The sequence below is a fragment of the Telmatherina bonti genome (genome assembly GCF_933228915.1).
Source record: "Telmatherina bonti genome assembly, chromosome: 24".
In the NCBI taxonomy this organism is placed as follows: domain Eukaryota; kingdom Metazoa; phylum Chordata; class Actinopteri; order Atheriniformes; family Telmatherinidae; genus Telmatherina; species Telmatherina bonti.
Window position 1 is genome coordinate 32598222 of NC_136633.1, and position 12216 is coordinate 32610437.

General features: G+C 55.3%; 1 protein-coding gene across 1 annotated transcript in view; it reads left to right on the forward strand.

Annotated features, from left to right (window-relative positions):
• Positions 1-12216, forward strand: part of LOC306774178 (uncharacterized protein) — a gene marked incomplete at its 5' end in the record, with an annotated part of 644048 nt that overhangs the window by 462449 nt on the left and 169383 nt on the right. The window contains 2 exons of the mRNA XM_079264158.1: positions 11939-11983; positions 12058-12102. Coding sequence (XP_079120284.1) covers positions 11939-11983; positions 12058-12102 — 90 coding nt within the window. The remainder of the gene's footprint in view (positions 1-11938; positions 11984-12057; positions 12103-12216) is intronic.

Consider the following 12216-nt stretch of genomic DNA (forward strand, 5'->3'; position numbering starts at 1 on the left):
CTGGGTGAATCTGGGTGAATCTGGGTGTACCTGGGTGTACCTGGGTGTACCTGGGTGTACCTGGGTGTACCTGGGTGTATCTGGGTGTACCTGGGTGTACCTGGGTGTACCTGGGTGTACCTGGGTGTATCTGGGTGTATCTGGGTGAACCTGGGTGTACCTGGGTGTACCTGGGTGTACCTGGGTGAATCTGGGTGTACCTGGGTGTACCTGGGTGTATCTGGGTGTACCTGGGTGTATCTGGGTGAATCTTGGTGTACCTGGGTGTATCTGGGTGTATCTGGGTGTACCTGGGTGAATCTGGGTGTACCTGGGTGTACCTGGGTGTACCTGGGTGAATCTGGGTGTATCTGGGTGTACCTGGGTGTACCTGGGTGAATCTGGGTGTACCTGGGTGTACCTGGGTGAATCTGGGTGTACCTGGGTGAATCTGGGTGTACCTGGGTGTACCTGGGTGTACCTGGGTGAATCTGGGTGTACCTGGGTGTACCTGGGTGAATCTGGGTGTACCTGGGTGTATCTGGGTGTACCTGGGTGTACCTGGGTGAATCTGGGTGTACCTGGGTGTACCTGGGTGTATCTGGGTGTACCTGGGTGTACCTGGGTGTATCTGGGTGTACCTGGGTGTATCTGGGTGTACCTGGGTGTACCTGGGTGAATCTGGGTGTATCTGGGTGTACCTGGGTGTACCTGGGTGAATCTGGGTGTACCTGGGTGTACCTGGGTGTACCTGGGTGAATCTGGGTGTACCTGGGTGTATCTGGGTGTACCTGGGTGAATCTGGGTGTACCTGGGTGTATCTGGGTGTACCTGGGTGTATCTGGGTGTACCTGGGTGTACCTGGGTGTACCTGGGTGAATCTGGGTGTACCTGGGTGTACCTGGGTGTACCTGGGTTAATCTGGGTGTACCTGGGTGTACCTGGGTGAATCTGGGTGTATCTGGGTGTACCTGGGTGTACCTGGGTGAATCTGGGTGTACCTGGGTGAATCTGGGTGTACCTGGGTGAATCTGGGTGTACCTGGGTGTATCTGGGTGAATCTGGGTGAATCTGGGTGTACCTGGGTGTACCTGGGTGTACCTGGGTGTATCTGGGTGTACCTGGGTGTATCTGGGTGTACCTGGGTGTACCTGGGTGTACCTGGGTGTATCTGGGTGAATCTGGGTGTACCTGGGTGTATCTGGGTGTACCTGGGTGAATCTGGGTGTACCTGGGTGTACCTGGGTGAATCTGGGTGTACCTGGGTGTATCTGGGTGTATCTGGGTGAATCTGGGTGTACCTGGGTTTACCTGGGTGAATCTGGGTGTACCTGGGTGTACCTGGGTGAATCTGGGTGTACCTGGGTGAATCTGGGTGAATCTGGGTGTACCTGGGTGAATCTGGGTGAATCTGGGTGTACCTGGGTGTATCTGGGTGAATCTGGGTGTACCTGGGTGTACCTGGGTGTATCTGGGTGAATCTGGGTGTACCTGGGTGTATCTGGGTGTACCTGGGTGTACCTGGGTGTATCTGGGTGTACCTGGGTGTATCTGGGTGTATCTGGGTGTACCTGGGTGTATCTGGGTGTACCTGGGTGTACCTGGGTGAATCTGGGTGTATCTGGGTGTATCTGGGTGTACCTGGGTGTATCTGGGTGTATCTGGGTGTACCTGGGTGTATCTGGGTGTATCTGGCTGTACCTGGGTGTATCTGGGTGTACCTGGGTGTACCTGGGTGTACCTGGGTGTACCTGGGTGTATCTGGGTGTACCTGGGTTAATCTGGGTGTACCTGGGTGTACCTGGGTGTACCTGGGTTAATCTGGGTGTACCTGGGTGTACCTGGGTGTACCTGGGTGAATCTGGGTGTACCTGGGTGTATCTGGGTGTATCTGGGTGTACCTGGGTTAATCTGGGTGTACCTGGGTGTACCTGGGTGTACCTGGGTGTATCTGGGTGTACCTGGGTGTACCTGGGTTAATCTGGGTGTACCTGGGTGTACCTGGGTGTACCTGGGTGTACCTGGGTGTACCTGGGTGAATCTGGGTGTACCTGGGTGAATCTGGGTGTACCTGGGTGTACCTGGGTGTATCTGGGTTTACCTGGGTGTACCTGGGTGTACCTGGGTGTACCTGGGTGAATCTGGGTGTACCTGGGTGTACCTGGGTGTACCTGGGTGAATCTGGGTGTACCTGGGTGAATCTGGGTGAATCTGGGTGAATCTGGGTGTACCTGGGTGTACCTGGGTGTATCTGGGTGAATCTGGGTGTACCTGGGTGAATCTGGGTGTATCTGGGTGTACCTGGGTTAATCTGGGTGTACCTGGGTGAATCTGGGTGAATCTGGGTGTACCTGGGTGAATCTGGGTGAATCTGGGTGAATCTGGGTGTACCTGGGTGTATCTGGGTGTATCTGGGTGTACCTGGGTTAATCTGGGTGTACCTGGGTGTACCTGGGTGTATCTGGGTGTACCTGGGTGTACCTGGGTGTATCTGGGTGTACCTGGGTGTATCTGGGTGTACCTGGGTGAATCTGGGTGTACCTGGGTGTACCTGGGTGAATCTGGGTGAATCTGGGTGTACCTGGGTGTACCTGGGTGAATCTGGGTGTACCTGGGTGTACCTGGGTGTACCTGGGTGTACCTGGGTGTACCTGGGTGTACCTGGGTGAATCTGGGTGTACCTGGGTGAATCTGGGTGAATCTGGGTGTACCTGGGTGTACCTGGGTGTACCTGCGTGAATCTGGGTGTATCTGGGTGTACCTGGGTGAATCTGGGTGTACCTGGGTGTATCTGGGTGTACCTGGGTGAATGTGGGTGAATCTGGGTGTACCTGGGTGAATCTGGGTGAATCTGGGTGTACCTGGGTGAATCTGGGTGTATCTGGGTGTACCTGGGTGAATCTGGGTGTACCTGGGTGTACCTGGGTGTACCTGGGTGTATCTGGGTGTACCTGGGTGAATCTGGGTGTACCTGGTTGAATCTGGGTGTACCTGGGTGTACCTGGGTGAATCTGGGTGTACCTGGGTGTACCTGGGTGTATCTGGGTGTACCTGGGTGTATCTGGGTGTACCTGGGTGTATCTGGGTGTACCTGGGTGTACCTGGGTGAATCTGGGTGTACCTGGGTGTACCTGGGTGTACCTGGGTGTATCTGGGTGTACCTGGGTGTACCTGGGTGTACCTGGGTGAATCTGGGTGTACCTGGGTGTACCTGGGTGTACCTGGGTGAATCTGGGTGTACCTGGGTGTACCTGGGTGTACCTGGGTGAATCTGGGTGTACCTGGGTGTGTCTGGGTGTACCTGGGTGTACCTGGGTGTATCTGGGTGTACCTGGGTGTACCTGGGTGTATCTGGGAGTACCTGGGTGTACCTGGGTGTACCTGGGTGTACCTGGGTGAATCTGGGTGTACCTGGGTGTACCTGGGTGTACCTGGGTGTATCTGGGTGTACCTGGGTGTATCTGGGTGTACCTGGGTGAATCTGGGTGTACCTGGGTGTACCTGGGTGTCCCCGGGTGTACCTGGGTGTACCCGGGTGTACCTGGGTGTATCTGGGTGTACCTGGGTGTATCTGGGTGTACCTGGGTGAATCTGGGTGTACCTGGGTGTATCTGGGTGTACCTGGGTGTACCTGGGTGTATCTGGGTGTACCTGGGTGAATCTGGGTGTACCTGGGTATATCTGGGTGTACCTGGGTGTACCTGGGTGAATCTGGGTGTACCTGGGTGAATCTGGGTGTATCTGGGTGTACCTGGGTGTCCCCGGGTGTACCTGGGTGTACCTGGGTGTATCTGGGTGTACCTGGGTGAATCTGGGTGTACCTGGGTATATCTGGGTGTACCTGGGTGAATCTGGGTGTACCTGGGTGTACCTGGGTGTATCTGGGTGAATCTGGGTGTACCTGGGTGTACCTGGGTGTATCTGGGTGTACCTGGGTGTACCTGGGTGTATCTGGGTGTACCTGGGTGAATCTGGGTGTACCTGGGTGAATCTGGGTGTATCTGGGTGTACCTGGGTGAATCTGGGTGTACCTGGGTGAATCTGGGTGTACCTGGGTGTACCTGGGTGAATCTGGGTGTACCTGGGTGTATCTGGGTGTACCTGGGTGTACCTGGGTGTACCTGGGTGAATCTGGGTGTACCTGGGTGAATCTGGGTGTACCTGGGTGTACCTGGGTGTATCTGGGTGTACCTGGGTGTACCTGGGTGTACCTGGGTGTATCTGGGTGTACCTGGGTGTACCTGGGTGTATCTGGGTGTACCTGGGTGTATCTGGGTGTACCTGGGTGAATCTGGGTGTACCTGGGTGTACCTGGGTGTATCTGGGTGTACCTGGGTGTACCTGGGTGTATCTGGGTGTATCTGGGTGTACCTGGGTGTACCTGGGTGTACCTGGGTGTATCTGGGTGTATCTGGGTGTACCTGGGTGTACCTGGGTGTACCTGGGTGTATCTGGGTGTACCTGGGTGTACCTGGGTGTATCTGGGTGTACCTGGGTGTATCTGGGTGTACCTGGGTGAATCTGGGTGTACCTGGGTGTACCTGGGTGTATCTGGGTGTACCTGGGTGTACCTGGGTGTATCTGGGTGTACCTGGGTGTATCTGGGTGTACCTGGGTGTATCTGGGTGTATCTGGGTGTACCTGGGTGAATCTGGGTGAATCTGGGTGTACCTGGGTGTACCTGGGTGAATCTGGGTGTACCTGGGTGTACCTGGGTGTATCTGGGTGTACCTGGGTGTACCTGGGTGTATCTGGGTGTACCTGGGTGTATCTGGGTGTATCTGGGTGTACCTGGGTGAATCTGGGTGAATCTGGGTGTACCTGGGTGTACCTGGGTGTATCTGGGTGTACCTGGGTGTACCTGGGTGAATCTGGGTGTACCTGGGTGAATCTGGGTGTACCTGGGTGTACCTGGGTGAATCTGGGTGTACCTGGGTGTATCTGGGTGTACCTGGGTGTACCTGGGTGTATCTGGGTGTACCTGGGTGTACCTGGGTGAATCTGGGTGTATCTGGGTGTACCTGGGTGTACCTGGGTGTATCTGGGTGTATCTGGGTGTACCTGGGTGAATCTGGGTGAATCTGGGTGTACCTGGGTGTACCTGGGTGTATCTGGGTGTACCTGGGTGAATCTGGGTGTACCTGGGTGTACCTGGGTGTATCTGGGTGTACCTGGGTGTATCTGGGTGTACCTGGGTGTATCTGGGTGTACCTGGGTGTACCTGGGTGTATCTGGGTGTATCTGGGTGTACCTGGGTGTATCTGGGTGAATCTGGGTGTACCTGGGTGTACCTGGGTGTACCTGGGTGTATCTGGGTGTACCTGGGTGTATCTGGGTGTATCTGGGTGTACCTGGGTGTACCTGGGTGAATCTGGGTGTACCTGGGTGTACCTGGGTGTACCTGGGTGTATCTGGGTGTACCTGGGTGTATCTGGGTGTACCTGGGTGAATCTGGGTGTACCTGGGTGAATCTGGGTGAATCTGGGTGTACCTGGGTGTACCTGGGTGTATCTGGGTGTACCTGGGTGTATCTGGGTGTATCTGGGTGTACCTGGGTGAATCTGGGTGAATCTGGGTGTATCTGGGTGTACCTGGGTGAATCTGGGTGTACCTGGGTGTACCTGGGTGTATCTGGGTGTACCTGGGTGTATCTGGGTGTACCTGGGTGTATCTGGGTGTACCTGGGTGTACCTGGGTGTATCTGGGTGTACCTGGGTGAATCTGGGTGTACCTGGGTGTACCTGGGTGTATCTGGGTGTACCTGGGTGTATCTGGGTGTACCTGGGTGTATCTGGGTGTACCTGGGTGTACCTGGGTGTATCTGGGTGTATCTGGGTGTACCTGGGTGTATCTGGGTGAATCTGGGTGTACCTGGGTGTACCTGGGTGTATCTGGGTGTACCTGGGTGTACCTGGGTGTATCTGGGTGTATCTGGGTGTACCTGGGTGTATCTGGGTGTACCTGGGTGTATCTGGGTGTACCTGGGTGAATCTGGGTGAATCTGGGTGTACCTGGGTGTACCTGGGTGTATCTGGGTGTACCTGGGTGTATCTGGGTGTACCTGGGTGTATCTGGGTGTACCTGGGTGTACCTGGGTGTACCTGGGTGTATCTGGGTGTATCTGGGTGTACCTGGGTGTATCTGGGTGAATCTGGGTGTACCTGGGTGTACCTGGGTGTACCTGGGTGTATCTGGGTGTACCTGGGTGTACCTGGGTGTATCTGGGTGTATCTGGGTGTACCTGGGTGAATCTGGGTGTACCTGGGTGTACCTGGGTGTATCTGGGTGTACCTGGGTGAATCTGGGTGTATCTGGGTGTACCTGGGTGAATCTGGGTGTACCTGGGTGAATCTGGGTGTACCTGGGTGTACCTGGGTGAATCTGGGTGTACCTGGGTGTATCTGGGTGTACCTGGGTGTACCTGGGTGTATCTGGGTGTACCTGGGTGTACCTGGGTGAATCTGGGTGTACCTGGGTGTATCTGGGTGTACCTGGGTGTATCTGGGTGTACCTGGGTGTATCTGGGTGTATCTGGGTGTACCTGGGTGAATCTGGGTGAATCTGGGTGTACCTGGGTGTACCTGGGTGTACCTGGGTGTATCTGGGTGTACCTGGGTGAATCTGGGTGTACCTGGGTGTACCTGGGTGAATCTGGGTGTACCTGGGTGTATCTGGGTGTACCTGGGTGTACCTGGGTGTATCTGGGTGTACCTGGGTGTATCTGGGTGTATCTGGGTGTACCTGGGTGAATCTGGGTGAATCTGGGTGTACCTGGGTGTACCTGGGTGTACCTGGGTGTACCTGGGTGAATCTGGGTGTACCTGGGTGTATCTGGGTGTATCTGGGTGTACCTGGGTGTATCTGGGTGTACCTGGGTGTATCTGGGTGAATCTGGGTGTACCTGGGTGTACCTGGGTGTATCTGGGTGTACCTGGGTGTACCTGGGTGAATCTGGGTGTACCTGGGTGTACCTGGGTGAATCTGGGTGTACCTGGGTGAATCTGGGTGTACCTGGGTGTACCTGGGTGTACCTGGGTGAATCTGGGTGTACCTGGGTGTATCTGGGTGTACCTGGGTGTACCTGGGTGAATCTGGGTGTACCTGGGTGTATCTGGGTGTACCTGGGTGTACCTGGGTGAATCTGGGTGTACCTGGGTGAATCTGGGTGTACCTGGGTGTACCTGGGTGTACCTGGGTGAATCTGGGTGTACCTGGGTGTACCTGGGTGTACCTGGGTGTACCTGGGTGAATCTGGGTGTACCTGGGTGTACCTGGGTGTACCTGGGTGTACCTGGGTGTATCTGGGTGTACCTGGGTGTACCTGGGTGTACCTGGGTGTATCTGGGTGTACCTGGGTGTACCTGGGTGTATCTGGGTGTACCTGGGTGAATCTGGGTGTACCTGGGTGTATCTGGGTGTACCTGGGTGTACCTGGGTGTATCTGGGTGTACCTGGGTGAATCTGGGTGTACCTGGGTGTATCTGGGTGTACCTGGGTGAATCTGGGTGTATCTGGGTGTACCTGGGTGTATCTGGGTGTACCTGGGTGTACCTGGGTGTACCTGGGTGTATCTGGGTGTACCTGGGTGAATCTGGGTGTACCTGGGTGTATCTGGGTGTACCTGGGTGTACCTGGGTGTACCTGGGTGTATCTGGGTGTACCTGGGTGAATCTGGGTGTACCTGGGTGTATCTGGGTGTACCTGGGTGTACCTGGGTGTACCTGGGTTAATCTGGGTGTATCTGGGTGTACCTGGGTGTATCTGGGTGTACCTGGGTGAATCTGGGTGTACCTGGGTGTATCTGGGTGTACCTGGGTGAATCTGGGTGTACCTGGGTGTACCTGGGTGTACCTGGGTGAATCTGGGTGTACCTGGGTGTATCTGGGTGTACCTGGGTGTACCTGGGTGTATCTGGGTGTACCTGGGTGTATCTGGGTGTATCTGGGTGTATCTGGGTGTACCTGGGTGAATCTGGGTGAATCTGGGTGTACCTGGGTGTACCTGGGTGTACCTGGGTGAATCTGGGTGTACCTGGGTGTATCTGGGTGTATCTGGGTGTACCTGGGTGTATCTGGGTGAATCTGGGTGTACCTGGGTGTACCTGGGTGTATCTGGGTGTACCTGGGTGTACCTGGGTGTACCTGGGTGAATCTGGGTGTACCTGGGTGTACCTGGGTGTACCTGGGTGAATCTGGGTGTACCTGGGTGTATCTGGGTGTACCTGGGTGTACCTGGGTGAATCTGGGTGTACCTGGGTGTATCTGGGTGTACCTGGGTGTACCTGGGTGAATCTGGGTGTACCTGGGTGAATCTGGGTGTACCTGGGTGTACCTGGGTGAATCTGGGTGTACCTGGGTGTACCTGGGTGTACCCGGGTGTACCTGGGTGAATCTGGGTGTACCTGGGTGTACCTGGGTGTACCTGGGTGTATCTGGGTGTACCTGGGTGTACCTGGGTGTACCTGGGTGTATCTGGGTGTATCTGGGTGTACCTGGGTGTATCTGGGTGTACCTGGGTGAATCTGGGTGTACCTGGGTGTATCTGGGTGTACCTGGGTGAATCTGGGTGTACCTGGGTGTACCTGGGTGTATCTGGGTGTACCTGGGTGTACCTGGGTGTACCTGGGTGTATCTGGGTGTACCTGGGTGAATCTGGGTGTACCTGGGTGTATCTGGGTGTACCTGGGTGTACCTGGGTGTACCTGGGTGTACCTGGGTGAATCTGGGTGTACCTGGGTGTATCTGGGTGTACCTGGGTGTATCTGGGTGTACCTGGGTGAATCTGGGTGTATCTGGGTGTACCTGGGTGTATCTGGGTGTACCTGGGTGAATCTGGGTGTACCTGGGTGTACCTGGGTGAATCTGGGTGTATCTGGGTGTACCTGGGTGTATCTGGGTGTACCTGGGTGTACCTGGGTGAATCTGGGTGTATCTGGGTGTACCTGGGTGAATCTGGGTGTACCTGGGTGTACCTGGGTGAATCTGGGTGTATCTGGGTGTACCTGGGTGTACCTGGGTGAATCTGGGTGTACCTGGGTGTACCTGGGTGTACCTGGGTGTACCTGGGTGTACCTGGGTGTATCTGGGTGTACCTGGGTGAATCTGGGTGTATCTGGGTGTATCTGGGTGTACCTGGGTGAATCTGGGTGTACCTGGGTGTACCTGGGTGAATCTGGGTGTATCTGGGTGTACCTGGGTGTATCTGGGTGTACCTGGGTGTACCTGGGTGTACCTGGGTGTACCTGGGTGTACCTGGGTGAATCTGGGTGTACCTGGGTGTATCTGGGTGTACCTGGGTGTACCTGGGTGTACCTGGGTGTATCTGGGTGTATCTGGGTGTACCTGGGTGAATCTGGGTGTACCTGGGTGTACCTGGGTGTACCTGGGTGAATCTGGGTGTATCTGGGTGTACCTGGGTGTACCTGGGTGTATCTGGGTGTACCTGGGTGAATCTGGGTGTACCTGGGTGTACCTGGGTGTATCTGGGTGTATCTGGGTGTACCTGGGTGTACCTGGGTGAATCTGGGTGAATCTGGGTGTACCTGGGTGTACCTGGGTGTATCTGGGTGTACCTGGGTGTACCTGGGTGTATCTGGGTGTACCTGGGTGTACCTGGGTGTACCTGGGTGAATCTGGGTGTACCTGGGTGAATCTGGGTGTACCTGGGTGTACCTGGGTGTACCTGGGTGTACCTGGGTGTACCTGGGTGTATCTGGGTGTACCTGGGTGTACCTGGGTGTACCTGGGTGAATCTGGGTGTACCTGGGTGTACCTGGGTGTACCTGGGTGTACCTGGGTGAATCTGGGTGTACCTGGGTGTACCTGGGTGTACCTGGGTGTATCTGGGTGTACCTGGGTGTACCTGGGTGTACCTGGGTGTATCTGGGTGTACCTGGGTGTACCTGGGTGTATCTGGGTGTACCTGGGTGTACCTGGGTGTACCTGGGTGTATCTGGGTGTACCTGGGTGAATCTGGGTGTACCTGGGTGTATCTGGGTGTACCTGGGTGAATCTGGGTGTATCTGGGTGTACCTGGGTGTACCTGGGTGTATCTGGGTGTACCTGGGTGTACCTGGGTGTATCTGGGTGTATCTGGGTGTACCTGGGTGTATCTGGGTGTACCTGGGTGTACCTGGGTGTACCTGGGTGTATCTGGGTGTACCTGGGTGAATCTGGGTGTACCTGGGTGTATCTGGGTGTACCTGGGTGTATCTGGGTGAATCTGGGTGTACCTGGGTGTATCTGGGTGTACCTGGGTGAATCTGGATGTATCTGGGTGTATCTGGGTGTACCTGGGTGAATCTGGGTGTACCTGGGTGTACCTGGGTGTATCTGGGTGTACCTGGGTGAATCTGGGTGTACCTGGGTGTACCTGGGTGTACCTGGGTGTATCTGGGTGTACCTGGGTGAATCTGGGTGTACCTGGGTGTATCTGGGTGTACCTGGGTGAATCTGGGTGTATCTGGGTGTACCTGGGTGTATCTGGGTGTACCTGGGTGAATCTGGGTGTACCTGGGTGTACCTGGGTGAATCTGGGTGTATCTGGGTGTACCTGGGTGTATCTGGGTGTACCTGGGTGTATCTGGGTGTACCTGGGTGTACCTGGGTGTACCTGGGTGTATCTGGGTGTATCTGGGTGTACCTGGGTGTACCTGGGTGTATCTGGGTGTACCTGGGTGTACCTGGGTGTACCTGGGTGTATCTGGGTGTATCTGGGTGTACCTGGGTGTACCTGGGTGTATCTGGGTGTATCTGGGTGTACCTGGGTGAATCTGGGTGTACCTGGGTGTATCTGGGTGTACCTGGGTGTACCTGGGTGTATCTGGGTGTATCTGGGTGTATCTGGGTGTACCTGGGTGTATCTGGGTGTACCTGGGTGTATCTGGGTGTACCTGGGTGTATCTGGGTGTACCTGGGTGTACCTGGGTGTATCTGGGTGTACCTGGGTGAATCTGGGTGTACCTGGGTGTACCTGGGTGTACCTGGGTGTATCTGGGTGTATCTGGGTGTATCTGGGTGTACCTGGGTGTATCTGGGTGTACCTGGGTGTACCTGGGTGTATCTGGGTGTATCTGGGTGTATCTGGGTGTACCTGGGTGTACCTGGGTGTATCTGGGTGTATCTGGGTGTACCTGGGTGTATCTGGGTGTACCTGGGTGTACCTGGGTGTATCTGGGTGTATCTGGGTGTACCTGGGTGTACCTGGGTGTATCTGGGTGTATCTGGGTGTACCTGGGTGAATCTGGGTGTACCTGGGTGTATCTGGGTGTACCTGGGTGTACCTGGGTGTATCTGGGTGTATCTGGGTGTATCTGGGTGTACCTGGGTGTACCTGGGTGTATCTGGGTGTACCTGGGTGTATCTGGGTGTACCTGGGTGTATCTGGGTGTACCTGGGTGTACCTGGGTGTATCTGGGTGTATCTGGGTGTACCTGGGTGAATCTGGGTGTACCTGGGTGTACCTGGGTGTACCTGGGTGTACCTGGGTGTATCTGGGTGTATCTGGGTGTATCTGGGTGTACCTGGGTGTATCTGGGTGTATCTGGGTGTATCTGGGTGTACCTGGGTGTACCTGGGTGAATCTGGGTGTATCTGGGTGTATCTGGGTGTACCTGGGTGTATCTAGGTGTACCTGGGTGTATCTGGGTGAATCTGGGTGTACCTGGGTGTACCTGGGTGAATCTGGGTGTACCTGGGTGTACCTGGGTGTACCTGGGTGTATCTGGGTGTACCTGGGTGTACCTGGGTGTATCTGGGTGTATCTGGGTGTATCTGGGTGTACCTGGGTGTACCTGGGTGTATCTGGGTGAATCTGGGTGTATCTGGGTGTACCTGGGTGTACCTGGGTGTACCTGGGTGGAACCATGACAGATCTCTGGGAGAAACCTTCCACACAATGAAATGAGTCAAAGTGAGCCGACGCTCCGGACTTTGGTAAACTGCTGAGTGTTTTCCTGCAGGGAGAGAGAGGAGAATGTGGAGCACCTGGAATTAAAGGAGACAGAGTAAGTTTGGACTTAAATGTTGTGATAACTCCAAACTGCAGTTTGTTTGGTGACCACCATGGAGCTTTTTCCAGGGTCCTGAAGGTGTCAGCGGTCCGAGAGGCAATCGTGGACTTCAGGTAGGATTTTTTTCCTCCACTTTAAAACTTCATTTCCAATACTTCACATATATAATATAGTAAGTAATGCATTTAATCGTGGAACATTTGTCAGGGAACAATTTCACTGATGCA